This window comes from Cercospora beticola, chromosome 7 (assembly GCF_033473495.1).
Source record: "Cercospora beticola chromosome 7, complete sequence".
NCBI classification, from domain to species: Eukaryota; Fungi; Ascomycota; class Dothideomycetes; order Mycosphaerellales; family Mycosphaerellaceae; genus Cercospora; species Cercospora beticola.
Window position 1 is genome coordinate 2,415,118 of NC_088941.1, and position 12,614 is coordinate 2,427,731.

Sequence of the window (12,614 nt, forward strand, 5' to 3'; positions counted from 1 at the left end):
ATACAGTCGATCAAAGACCGACAGATACTCTCTAGATCAATTCGTATCTGTTGGGTCATCCCTACTGAAAGGCTGCTCCGAGCGACACAATGAATGTAGCTAGCTAGCCACGTTCAGCTCCAGATCACATCATTGTACCACTTTCAGGTCTCCCAGCCCTGCTTGTTCGTCGTTCAATATGGCCGACGCTGTCGAGAAGCTCACGCCGAATCATATGCCTCCACAGCCAGCTTGAAACTTTGCACCAATCCGTCTTTCTTCTTCACAGCATTTTCAGAGCAAGTCGTCAGATGTGGAACGACAACAGCAGTGAGGGCGTTCGAAGCGCGTCTCAGATCACGCAGCCACTTGGAGGCCTCATCTCTCAGCTGCGACGCATCCATAATCGACCTCTTCTCGACCATGGTCTCTAGCAGATCTTGTTGGATGGTGGTGTAACCTGCAAAGGTCTTGCAGATGTCCCCTAACTCTTCATCTGACAGAGTGTAAGACGTCTGACGAGTCTTGAGAGCAGCTGGCGGTGGTGTATGTGTAATGATATCCTCATGACACTTGTCGACATCGACAGCGTCTTCACACTGTGGCAAGTCTGCTTCCATCGTTTGACGAGTCTTGACTGAACGGTCCGTTCGTTGGATTTCTCGGGCACCTGCCCTGGTGTAGGAGGCTACCTTCTCGATGCCATTCAGAAGTCTCTGACTATCATGTCAGCGGAGCTTCACATCAACAACTGGGCTACAAACCTCCTTCTCATTGTATTCACTTTCATGGTTAAGTCTCTCAGCAATGTAATTGACCTTCTGGATCTCATGGGTCACTTCAAGGATTTCTTCTGCGATTTGTTGGCCGGTCAATTGGGCATTCGCCACTGCGGCGAGGGATACTACGATGACTGATCGGAGGAAGTGCATATTGACGTTGTAGGAAGTATTGGATTGATGAAAGTGGTAGCTAGGACTCTTTACCTGAACATGCAGGCTTTGTACTGTCCTGTTGCCTGTCGAGACCGTAGCATAGCTCTGCTCAACGATCCGAGATTTCCAAAAGAATCTACGTATTGATGACGGCGGTCGTGCTGCTGCTTGAACGTATGTCTGCAGGGCCAAGAATGGTACGCTTTCCTGTTTGCGGGCAATGCTGATCACTAGTACCATAGATCAACTAAGTAAATGACTAGCGTGCATACATAACGTATAGCCTTCGAGCGATCACTCTTGTCTCTGCAGCTACCAACGTTACATAGGCGACACGATCGTTCATTACGCGACACGCTTGAGTGTTTTGGCATGAAACGTTGACGGTTGTGCTGATCTTCCTCGGCGGAACCCTTTTCAACGGTGCCGAAAACGCTGGCTAGCCGGCTCGGTCAATGGCTGGCACTCACCCAACTCATACGTTACTGATCGTTGTCGATCGGTGAGAAAAGCATAGATGCCCCAGCAGTGGCTTCGCGATGTTTTTGGCACATCATTGCGGAATTGCCCGGACCCACGCAGTCACTGATGCATTGTTGACCCAGGAGTGATGCATGTCGTCTTCCAGCTTTGATTACGATGAGAAGACTTGGGACAGTCGGCAAGGCAGACTTAAAATCGTGTACGAGGTCATTATGCTAAACTCATGTCTCGCTCCTCAGATGATTCCCACAACCCAATCTCCTAATGTACTTCCACGTTTTTTCTCTAAGTCGACCCCTCCTTCTCCCTCGATGAGCAAAGCTTCTAGAATCAATCACACTCCTTCTGCTACCACATACCGACTTGTTACACTGCCTAACAATCCTGTCAAGCATGTTCCCTAGCTATGAAAGGCCTTGGCCGCTGCACCAAGAGTCTTGCCCAACTTCTTTCGATCAGCAGTTGCATCGGCCGAGCAAGTTGGCACATGTTCAATGAGGCCAAAAGCAAGTACGTCAGCCGCGTCTTCAAGTCCACGGAGTAGGTCCCCAATCGTTCCAAAATGAGGCGTCTGCGAGAGAAGTTGCTTCTTGCTGGTCACACTAGTCATCAATGCTTGTGTGACCGTGACATAATAGTCGAAAGCGTCGCAGACATCTTGCTGCTCCTCGGTCGAAAAGGTTGGTACTTGCCGGCGTATAGGTGGTGTACCTGCAGAGCTGGGCACCAAGTTGTCGATGCACTCTTGTAACTCGAGATCAACAAGGCCTTCGCATTCTATTGGAATGTCTGCTCGACGGATAGGAGCCGTAGTCCCAGAGCTTGAGAGTACTCCTTCAAGGCACTCCTGGAGCTCCAGATCGATGAGACCCTCGCACTCTTTTGGGATTTCCTGGCGGGTGCTCAGCGAGCGCTTTCTTGACGAGACGTCCTGAGCACTCTTTTCGGTAAGACTGAGAACGCCCTTGAGGCCGTCGCGAAGTGTCTGTATCAAGGTCAATTGTCGCACAAAAAAGTCATCACCGATGGGACATACCAACGCGTTCGCAAAGGCCTCTGCTGGCCCCCTGATACCATTTGCGACGGTAGTGACTTCGGTGGAGTTTTTCGTAATGTCGGCGAGCTCTTCCATGACTTCCGAGGCCGTCAGTTGAGCAGTTGTTGCTGCGACCAGCGAAGCCAAGACAATAGCTCTAGTGAAGTACGTGATGCAAGAAATGACGGTCTTTCAGTTAGGCTTAACAGAGTGAGAGATTGGCGGTGGTCGGAATACAGCGTGAAAAGAGAGTACCATATATCGAGTCCTTGCCACTAACCAACAGGGAGAGAGAGCTCAACACAGTGCCCGAAGCGTTGTCGTTGACGATTGAGACGTCCTATGGGTCGCACAGGTATGTCCGGTCCCAGATACATGCAAGCAATCGCAGGACAGATTGGCGATCACGGTTGCAGATGAACCATGCTGCACCGTTTCGGAGAGGGAGATGCTAATAATTGCGCTGATCTCACTCGATGAGCAATCGTTGCGTATTATCCATAGGAAATGTGGAACGGCTGCGCCATGGAAGCCAGGTTGTGTGGATTCAGCCTGTTGGCTGATACCTACAGATGTTGATCAAGTCAATGACTTCACGAGCGTCAAGTCTCCCGTCCGCAGACCTCTGTCTGTTGTCGACAGACATATGACTACCGCAGAGAATGAGGGAAGAGGAAGTTCAATATCGTTCGAAGTCAGTGGATTTACGCGTTAGATGCGACAACCATAGGCAGATCTATCTCAACGCATTGTGCATTACATGGTACCATATTAGCCTGTAGCTCTTCCTGGATGACTGCTCAATCGAGCAACGGCGACCCCTGCGCTTCATTCTTACTCCATCCCCATTTGCAAGTACGAAGCATTAAAACTTTGCTACGTTGAGATCGCTTCCCTAGTAATCAAAGTAATGAACATGCAATGACCTTCTCTATGCGGCGGCACTACCGCAGCCTTGCTCTGCGAAGTTGTGGTGAGCTTGACCCTCTAACATTCTCAAGCCGCTGTGCCTCCGAGCGGACATAAGCCAGGAGTATTCTGTTTACTCATAGGCCGCAAGCACCGTCTTCAAAAATCTCGCATATTTATCCTGGCTGGCCTTGACGCCTTCTGCACAATCTGGAATCCTTTCGACGATACTAAACGCCAAAGCATCCGAGCTATTCTCAATCAATCGTAGAGCGGCCGCAATGGGCGGCGCAAAAGGCGTGCTTTGACGAAGGAACTTTGCCTGCGCATTCAAACTCTCCAGCATCTTGGTCGAATCCGCAGCATAGACGTCAAAAGCTTCGCACACTTCTTGTTGGTCGGCAGTTGAGAACGCAGAAGATGCTTGACGTGCTTGCAGAGTTGTGGACGAGGAGCTGGGCACCAAGTCATCGATGCATTCTTGGAGCTCTGGCTCAGGGAGATTCAAGCACTCTTCCGGGACGTCGGGCACGGTCTGACGGATCTTGAGGGCGCGTTTCCTGTTTTGAAGAGCAGCGACTTGAGTGGTCTCAAGATCGATAAGCTCTTTCATGCTGTTGACCAGTTTCTGCGTACGCAATTAGCAACCATGTGCTTAATGTGAGAAAAGCATTCGTCCGTACTGGTGCTTCGCTAAAGACATTTGTTGGCGAAACGTTATCGGCGATGGTAGCAGCTTCTGACGACTTGGCATTGATGTCGCTGAGGCCTTGTGTGATCTTAGAAGCTGTCACTTGTGCACTCGTTGCTGCGGCTAGTGAAGCCAAGACCATCGATTTTATGAAGTGCATGGTGTGAAAATCGTCGAGGTGTAATATGGTGTCTCTGGTATGATGAGGCAAAAGGACGGGAGAGAAGAGGTCGATGGCCGATAGCAAGAGAGGCGATACGTCTCCCTTTTATGGTGCTCTATGATCGGTCAGACTGCTTTGCGACATGACTGCACTGATTGTCCAACTGTCAATCCACCATGTCACTTGTGTTGCCCGGTTGAGATATCAACGTACTTTTGATCGCAAAATCCAGCGCTTTCCGTTTCAGGAAAATGTGGCGGAACGGTAACGTATAGGAGGAGCCGTGTTGCTGTGAACCGTTCTGCACGGCTTTCGGATGAACGATACCAGCCGTTCGTTCAAGGACGCCGGCGGATGTATCGATGTGTGCCATTCGCCCTCTTCATCGCTCTGCCATACTGCCTCGACCGAATTAACGCTGCAAGATACAAGGCACCATGCAGTGTGTGACTGCTTCGCAGCCATGTCTTGTATCAAAACGTCAGCGGCTTTGTCGATCTCACTAAACCAGCTAAGAATTTTCTACCAGACTTCGGGAAAAGGCATATCAACGGTCGTACCAAGATACAGAAAGCTCAACGATCCACGCAAAAGCATACGATATTTACAATCAGCGGAACATCAGATTTGATACTTGTAACTCGTGAGCGTCCACGCTTTTAGTCCGCTCGACTCCTAGAGCTTAGCTTTATGTTCCTTGAACCACTCATCCAGCATACCAGTAACATGCAACCAAATCGAGCTATGATCAAGATCCTACCCGCAAAACCCGTCAGTAAAATACAAATCCCCTACTCAAACTCTTCACATCAAAAACAAGACTCACCCTCGTCCTCTCATCCTCATCCACCCTCCTAAAAGCCTCAAACGCCACATTCCCAACACTAGGCTCCAATCCCACCTTCTCCGCCGCCCTCATCGCAATCCCCAAATCCTTCAACCCCAACCTCACCGCAAAAGCCCTCTCAAAATTCCGACTCGAAGGCGCATCATCCACAATCCCCAGCACAGGCTGCTCAAGCCCCATAACCCAAGAATTTGCCGCGCCGTCTGTCATACACTGCCATAGAACTTTCTTGTCAATTCCGTATCTAATTCCCAACGCCATACCTTCTGTAGCAGTCAAAAGCTTCACGATACAAACGTAATTGTGAGCGATTTTGGCGACTTGGCCCATGCCCAATTTGCCGCAGAAGCGGATTTTTGAGGGGACGCCGACGAGGGATAGGATGGAGTGGATTTGGTGGCCGGTTTTGTCGACGCTTGTTGGGTGGCCGACCATGAAGGCTAGTTGGCCTTCTCGCGCGTCCCAGGCTCCGCCTGATACTGTGGCGTCGACGAAAGTGCCGAGTCCGGCTTGCATGATTTTGTTGCCGATTTCGATTGTGTCGTCGATGTCGATGGTGCTGCATTCGATGAGAAGTCTGTTTGGCGATGGAGTTGCTGCAAGTACGCCGTCGCCCTTGAGGTAAACGTCTCGAACGATTTTGGTAGATGGGAGACTTGAGATGACAATTTCGCTTTGGCTCGCAAGGTCTTTCACTGATCGACAGATGTTGACGCTGCCATATTGGGTGTATTCTTGGACGAATCGATCGCAGACGGCTTTGTTGACGTCGAACATGTGGAAAGCAGTGTCTCGTGGTAGTTTCTTGCGAAGATTACTGGCGATGCCGTGCCCGATGACACCAAGTCCTGCTTCATTTTAGGCTCAGTAAATCGTCTGCTCGATGGAAGACACGAACCAATGACGCCAATGGATTGGACCATGATGCTGGAAAGCCCAAGTCTGTGCTTACCATAAATGAGTCGAGTGAAAGGTAGTGAGATGTAGGCCACAGTCACTGCCACAAGCTCATATATGTATCTAATCGACGTTCAGATACGAAGGGAGTGAAGGAATGCCAAGACGGATTGGGGCGGACTCTCAGGCAAAGGTACTTTGCCGTCCGTCAACAGCTTCGATACGCTGTGAAGGAGCGCAGCAAATCACAGGCCCAGCTTTCATAGGCTCCGAACTTTGGCGATCCACATCAAGAGCTTGCATCGACCGAGGATAGCAGACAAGTGTTGAACTGCACTGATCCTGCAGATAGAATGCCGTAATGGAACGGTCATGTGATCGGACAGCCCGATCATGTGAGCGGCCTCGTTGTAGCGCGTCCTACGTTTGATCATGACACCAGATACTCCATTTGAGGTTTCATCCTCGAGACGGAATCTTCGTGCCAATTCTCGGTTCAAGTCGCTTCATCCGCGGCTCCTTCATACCACCATGCCTGCATACCTAGACTGGTCGAACGAACGTGACGACCTCTCCGACATCGAATTGCTAGACAGAGCACCAGAAAGTGCCGGCATTGATTTGAAAGCGGTACGCCTCTATCGACTCAATCGAGTAAGGACACAAATGAAGCAACACGGCGTTGATGCTGTAATTCTCTCCGATCCAGTGAACATCCGCTACGCCACCGGAACTCGGAATATGCAAATCTTCAGCATGCGGAATGCACCTTCTCGCTATCTCCTTCTCACAGCAGACCGTTCTGTTCTTTTCGAATTCACGGGCTGTGAACACCTCGGAAAAGGTTACGAGACAGTAGACGAGGTTCGAGTGGCGAAGACTGCAAGTTTCGTTGCTGCGGGTCCGAATATTGCCGAGCGAGAACGATCTTGGGCTGAAGAGATGGGTAATTTGGTGAAGGAGCTTGTTGGAGAAGGCGCCACACTTGGTCTTGAGCGCCTGAATGCTAATGTTGCGATTGCGTTGAAAGACCTCGGGTTCCGCGTCGTTGATGCACAGGCACCCATCGAGATGGCGCGTGCGGTCAAGTCGAAAGAAGAGCTGAAGTGTGTCATTGCTTCGCTGCGAGCAACAGAAATTGCAGTAGGCAAGGTTCGAGACGCCATACGACCTGGCATGACTGAGAACGAACTGTGGTCCGTGTTGCATCAATCCATTATTGCGCAGAATGGCGACTATTGCGAGACGCGCCTGCTCAGCGCAGGTCCGAGAACAAATCCATGGTTTCAGGAGTCATCCAGTTTCACGATTGGACGCAATCAACTCGTGGCGCTGGACACCGATGTGTGAGTAGCGTGTAGATGATAGCGCCCGGCTGTATGCTGACCGCTTGGTGCAGGATTGGTTGTCATGGATACTTCTCTGACTTCTCTCGTACGTTCCACACCGGTCCGGATGCACCCAGCCCGGCGCAGAAAGAGTTGTACCAAGTAGCACACGAGCAAGTCCAGCACAACATCAGTATCATCAAGCCAGGAATGACGTTTCGGGAGTATGCTGACCAGGCCTGGGACATTCCTCGAAAGTATTATGCCAACAGGTATTACCTGTCAGCACACGGTTGTGGTATGTCTGGCGAGTATCCGTACATCTACCATCTAGGAGACTTTCAAGATGCAGGATATGATGGCGTAATCGAGCCAGGTATGGTACTCTGTGTCGAGAGCTATATTGGGGAAGAGGGCGGGGCTGAGGGTGTCAAACTTGAGCAGCAGATTGTCGTGACAGATACTGGGACAGAATTGCTGTCAGAATTCCCATTCGAGGATAGTCTGCTGTATTGAATCAACTATAGCCAGCACACTGATATGTATGTTCCAGTCGTTGGGCTACCAAGGTCCAGGCGTAGGATCAAGGGGATAATACTCTGACCAGGGCACGCCGAAGAGACTCCAAGCGTTTGTAGAGTCCCACTGTGTCCCGGACATGGCATCACTGGGTACGCCTTGAGTGAGGGACTCAGCAGTGTAGCTCGCACTGGTATCCGTTAAACCAAAATTGCCCGTCTCAGGCCCTGATGAAGCCCGTCGATAGTCTTCCGCATGCGTCGTGTCCGCCTGACAGTCCGCATGATCATTATACTTCGAGGTTGCGGCATAGTCGAGGAGAACCTTCATCAGCTGGATGTCTTCTTCCGGAAGAGAAACTTCTCGAAAGCCACATTTTGGCTGGGCGCCGTCATATTGTCCATCGACATATCGAAGTGTTCGAACGGATCGAAAACGGATTCTCAGCTTCTTCAGTATTTGGACCTACTTGAATTTAGCAAACAGAAAAACCACACGATGGAATCAAGATTCACCAGCTTTTCCATGTTAGGCCACATTTCTGCTAGTCTTTCGACGAATCCGAGACACTTATCGAACTTCTCCTTGGAGGAGATCGTAGTTGTTGTACTCTCGTTCGAGGCATGTTCAAGATGAATAGAGGCACCAATAGCAACAAGATATCCCGTGAAAGGCTCGTATAGCTGAAGGCCAGCCTCTTGCATCTCCATGACTAATCTGAAGATCCAATCGGCATACAGCCTCGCCGTGTGATAAGATTGCTGTAGGAACGTCAGTGGAAGACGAGTTTGCACGTGTCGAGCCTGCATGAAAATGACAAATTCATGGTTCCTATGCGTCTGTCAGCCAGCTTCTGTAGGAGGGGAGGCAAGGCTGACAAGTAGCAATAGCAGGCGGAATCGAGTAGGTGGTAAATCGTGCGCTCTCGAAAGTATGGTTTGAGATGGGGCTCTTGAAGCACGCGGGTGACTGGACCGGTGCTCGTGTAGCTATGGTGAGCAGATTCTACATCAATTAGTTTGACGGATTTGTAGCATCCGTTCAGAATGCACGCACTGGTCTCCACCTCAAGGAGTCTGGACGAGAGGGCTCCTCGCGCCGAGCTGCCCATCCAGAATGGCTTATCACCTGTGCTGAAATCGCTGTCCAGACTGCGGAAGATTTCTCCAGCCAGGCACATCAGGTCAAGATTAACTGAAGCTATGCCCGCAAGTTTGTTCCCTCTCGCATCGAGGGAGTAGGAGTCCAAGCTGTAGATATCCCGGTCACCCGATAATTCTGTGGGCGAGGTCAGTAGACAGGCAGTGAAAGAAGCGATAGGAGCGGCACAGGGCGCAGTGCCATCTCCACAACACATCTGATCGAGCAGAAGTAACGACCAGACGATCTCCCAACGACTGATCTCAGCACTCGCATGGGCGGCTGCCGGATCAGAATTTCCAGAGTTCCAATAGCGCAGAGGCAGTCTCTCTGCTATGCGGAGTCCTAAAGCAATTTGCCGCTGGGCTCTGGCGGTATTTCCGACTGTCGGACATTCATCAATATAACCGTGCAGTATGAAGAAGGATATTCTCAAAGTCATACCTGCCATATCGTACTGGACCATTACACACAGGCCTTGGAGGTACGACCCATCGAAGTTTCCGGCAGCATATGCCTCTACCAATAGTTGCCAAGCTCGCTCGGCGTACCCAAGGGAATGATCGTTTCGTGCTGCATTGTCCTGGAACTTGTGGCGGTCGGCTGTGCGGGAGAGCAAAGCTAGCATCGGAAAGCAGACTATGTCCGGCGGCCTTTTGGCAGTGTGCCATGTCTTGCTTTCGGGGCGCGAGAACAACGGCAACGGCTGGCCGGTGAATCGATCTCGATAAAGCTCAAGACATGAGTTTGATAAGCTGTGCAAGTCAGATTCTTCCTCGTAACAGCTGTCAACTGGTGCGGAGATCTCAGCAAGCTCACGTAGATTCGATGCTGTCGTTGTGTCGAGGCTGGATGTCGTTTGCGCCCGCACGGATGTGCGGAGCCAGTATTGGACATGGCGTCTCTAATATTGTATGTGTCGCGGACAACGCGTTGCCCTCGGAGTCCGTCTCTCTCAAAGATCTGTGAATGGTGAGCTGCATGAAAAGCAGCGCTTCCTGGAAGCAGCATACTCGATTTCCTGCGCAAGAAGCTTCAGGCTATTCTCAAGCTGCCCCAGACGCTCAAGGCGATCACGCGTTGGCGGTCGAGTCTGTCGCTACATTGTATTAGTATCAACTGGACGGCTATTGGCGAGTGGGTCCACACGAGCCTGAGAAGAGTATTGGCAGTGCTGTCCCAAGCGCACGCACGGTAGAGCACTCTGGCTCCTCTCGTGGACATCGGATCTTCTTCCGCCTACACGGTGTTAGGGAAGTCTCGCACTGGCCAAAGAAGACGCTTGCCGACAATTCAGGCACGCGCGGAGGGCACGATGTGTTGATCGTGAAGGCGTTGACATCCTGGCTGGTACTTTCAACACTGAAAGACTGCTCGCTAGGACACTAGGTCTCACGGTTCATGATAAGAAACGTTACATCTGGCGGCGCTCGATACCGCCCAAGCTTGAATGTATCGCAAGACTTCTCGCTTCTCACCGGGTCGCGTGTGGTCGAACAGGAGCTTGAGCACCGCTGAGCGCTTTATGGGTGCCTTGAGATTGCTGCGGAACTTGTACCTTCCGTCCTGCGGTAGTAACATCTTTCTGGCCGATGCACTGTTCTACAATCGAAAGTGCCATTGATACATCTCTAGCCTCTCGAGCACCACCAACAACCACCCAGCAGAGCACGTGGAAGACTCACGATGTCGGGTTTCCCAAAACCGGCTATGGCCGCTCTGAGATTCGGAACCAAGTGGAGTCGCGATGGAGCTTCGCGTGAGTAAGCGAGAGCGGCGATCCGCGCCATTCAGTGGCGGACGTCGTCTCTACGCAACTACCGACATGAGCAGTGGCAGGGAGCAGGCCAAGCCAAGGCATGCCGCGGAGGAGTACGGGCTGCCTCAAGTGCAGACAGCGCAAGATCCGATGCTCGGAAGAACGTCCCGGTTGTCGGAAGTGCCTGATTCATGGGGTGGCGTGTCCGGGCTACAAGGTCGCACGCAAAGGCGACATCGAGTTCCACGACCAGACGGATCAGACCGTCCTGCGCCTCCAGGCCGACCCGGAGGAGCTGAGAAGACCAAGCAAGGCCTCTTTTCCAGGATCGACAACTCCCGAAAAGCTGACTTTCACGTGGGCCTCCTTTGACGCAGGAACGCAGCCGCCAAACGTACGCCAAACACCGCCCGTGACAGCCAATCCCTTGGCTCACAACAATCCCACCTTATCGTTGCATTCGCCAGCCGCAATTCGTGTCCGCCTGTACGAGACCTTCCTCCGCTACTATGTCCCGCGGGACGTGTCTTCCCATGGCCAAGGCGTGTGGTCATCCAACAAGAATCTCCTCACCCACTTAATGTTTTCTCTGCAAAAGTGTAGGCCATGTCTACCACACGCGCTGGATGCTCTAGCACTGGTCCAGATCGGGTCGATACACCACGACAAGAGCCTCATTCAGAAAGCCATTGAAGCTTACACAAAGTCCCTGGCGAGTCTGCGAGTCGCGCTATCCAAGCCGGAGAGCGTGCACGATGACACAGTAATGGCCACGACCTGTATGCTATCCTCTTGTGAATTCTACACCGAGTTTCGTGTCCAAGGCGCGTCCTGGGTAAGTCATCAACGCGGAATACAACGAATTATCGATGCTCGCGGGCCTGCATCCCATCATGAACAGCCAGTCCAATCATCTTGGACTCCGTCTACCGGCTCTGCTCGAACGCCACGATCGCCTCGACTTGAACCATGCAGGTTCATCGAATGACTTGGACGATCTTTTATTCGACTGTAATGAAATGCAGATGCAGACGCGACGCAATCTAATGGCCTTGCACGCGAGAGAGGCCCGAGACGACAAGTCGTGGATTGCACTAGTCGAGATCGAACACTTCCATCCATTCTCTGATCTTGTCACAGACCGGACAATGACACGCGCCTTTCGTTTCCCGGGCTTTGAAGTTGCCTATATCCACAGCTCGCATTGGCTACGCATGTACATGCTTCGGCAAACGATCAGATCTCTGCACGACATGCGACAGCGATTAATCCCTGGCTGGCGACCAGACGAAAAGCACGCTGTCACCGAAAGGGAACTCCTCTTCTACGTCCTCAGCTTCTGCCGCCTGGTCCCATTCTTTGTCGAGACTGGGCATGGCGCAACAGGCGACATGTCTTGCTTCTTCCTCCTCTACATCGCCGAGCAATACTTTCGCAATAACAAACACTGGCGCTGGGTGCGATGGATCAAGCACGTGTCGGAGAGGATCTTCACAAAAGGCATGAGTATGCCCTTTGGCATTGCGGCGCCGGAATCACCATCCCAAGCAAGCGATGTGCGGTACTCGGACGAAAAGGCTGAGCTGGCATTCAACAGGATTGAGTTCCCGAATGCGCCGCTATTGCCGGATGTTGGGAGGAATGTCACGCCTCAGGGTACGGTCTGGATGCCCTCTCGGTCTGCACCAACGCCGACTTCGCCTGCACTTGATCGCGTCAAGCAGCAGATCAGTTCACCCGGGTGAAACTTTCACAGGCACTACTGCTCTTCATACGACCCGACCCGTAAGAGGTTCAGCAGTAGTATCAGAATCTATGAGACGATCCTGCTATGCGTGACCGCGCCAAAGCGAGTCATGCAAAGGAACTATGCGGTGGGATACCATCAGCCTCCTCGCACCGGCCGACAATTGTGAATGAACAAGGGC

At 51.8% G+C, this 12,614-nt stretch overlaps 7 protein-coding genes across 7 annotated transcripts; 2 read left to right on the plus strand and 5 right to left on the minus strand.

Annotated features, from left to right (window-relative positions):
- Positions 1–200: 200 nt before the first annotated feature.
- Positions 201–911, minus strand: RHO25_011169 (uncharacterized protein; the record flags this gene model as incomplete). The annotated part of the gene is made up of 2 exons (XM_065603376.1): positions 201–695; positions 744–911. The coding sequence occupies 2 exons, from the start codon at positions 909–911 to the stop codon at positions 201–203; spliced, it is 663 nt and encodes a 220-aa protein (XP_065459448.1).
- Positions 912–1,797: 886 nt separating this feature from the next.
- Positions 1,798–2,529, minus strand: RHO25_011170 (uncharacterized protein; the record flags this gene model as incomplete). Its single annotated transcript, XM_023601968.1, has 2 exons — positions 1,798–2,382; positions 2,434–2,529. 2 exons carry the CDS (start codon positions 2,527–2,529, stop codon positions 1,798–1,800), a joined length of 681 nt encoding a protein of 226 aa, XP_023450991.1.
- Positions 2,530–3,475: 946 nt separating this feature from the next.
- On the minus strand, positions 3,476–4,193 carry RHO25_011171 (uncharacterized protein; the record flags this gene model as incomplete). The annotated part of the gene is made up of 2 exons (XM_023601967.1): positions 3,476–3,970; positions 4,026–4,193. The coding sequence occupies 2 exons, from the start codon at positions 4,191–4,193 to the stop codon at positions 3,476–3,478; spliced, it is 663 nt and encodes a 220-aa protein (XP_023450977.1).
- Positions 4,194–4,871: 678 nt separating this feature from the next.
- On the minus strand, positions 4,872–5,966 carry RHO25_011172 (uncharacterized protein; the record flags this gene model as incomplete). The annotated part of the gene is made up of 3 exons (XM_023601966.1): positions 4,872–4,952; positions 5,023–5,891; positions 5,942–5,966. 3 exons carry the CDS (start codon positions 5,964–5,966, stop codon positions 4,872–4,874), a joined length of 975 nt encoding a protein of 324 aa, XP_023450884.1.
- Positions 5,967–6,471: 505 nt separating this feature from the next.
- Positions 6,472–7,784, plus strand: RHO25_011173 (uncharacterized protein; the record flags this gene model as incomplete). The annotated part of the gene is made up of 2 exons (XM_023601965.1): positions 6,472–7,286; positions 7,340–7,784. 2 exons carry the CDS (start codon positions 6,472–6,474, stop codon positions 7,782–7,784), a joined length of 1,260 nt encoding a protein of 419 aa, XP_023451003.1.
- A 45-nt stretch (positions 7,785–7,829) lies between these two features.
- RHO25_011174 (uncharacterized protein) lies at positions 7,830–9,555 on the minus strand (the record flags this gene model as incomplete). The annotated part of the gene is made up of 5 exons (XM_065603377.1): positions 7,830–8,252; positions 8,303–8,618; positions 8,666–8,792; positions 8,844–9,065; positions 9,372–9,555. 5 exons carry the CDS (start codon positions 9,553–9,555, stop codon positions 7,830–7,832), a joined length of 1,272 nt encoding a protein of 423 aa, XP_065459449.1.
- Positions 9,556–11,579: 2,024 nt separating this feature from the next.
- On the plus strand, positions 11,580–12,431 carry RHO25_011175 (uncharacterized protein; the record flags this gene model as incomplete). The annotated part of the gene is made up of 1 exon (XM_023601964.1): positions 11,580–12,431. The coding sequence occupies one exon, from the start codon at positions 11,580–11,582 to the stop codon at positions 12,429–12,431; it is 852 nt and encodes a 283-aa protein (XP_023451161.1).
- Positions 12,432–12,614: the final 183 nt, after the last annotated feature.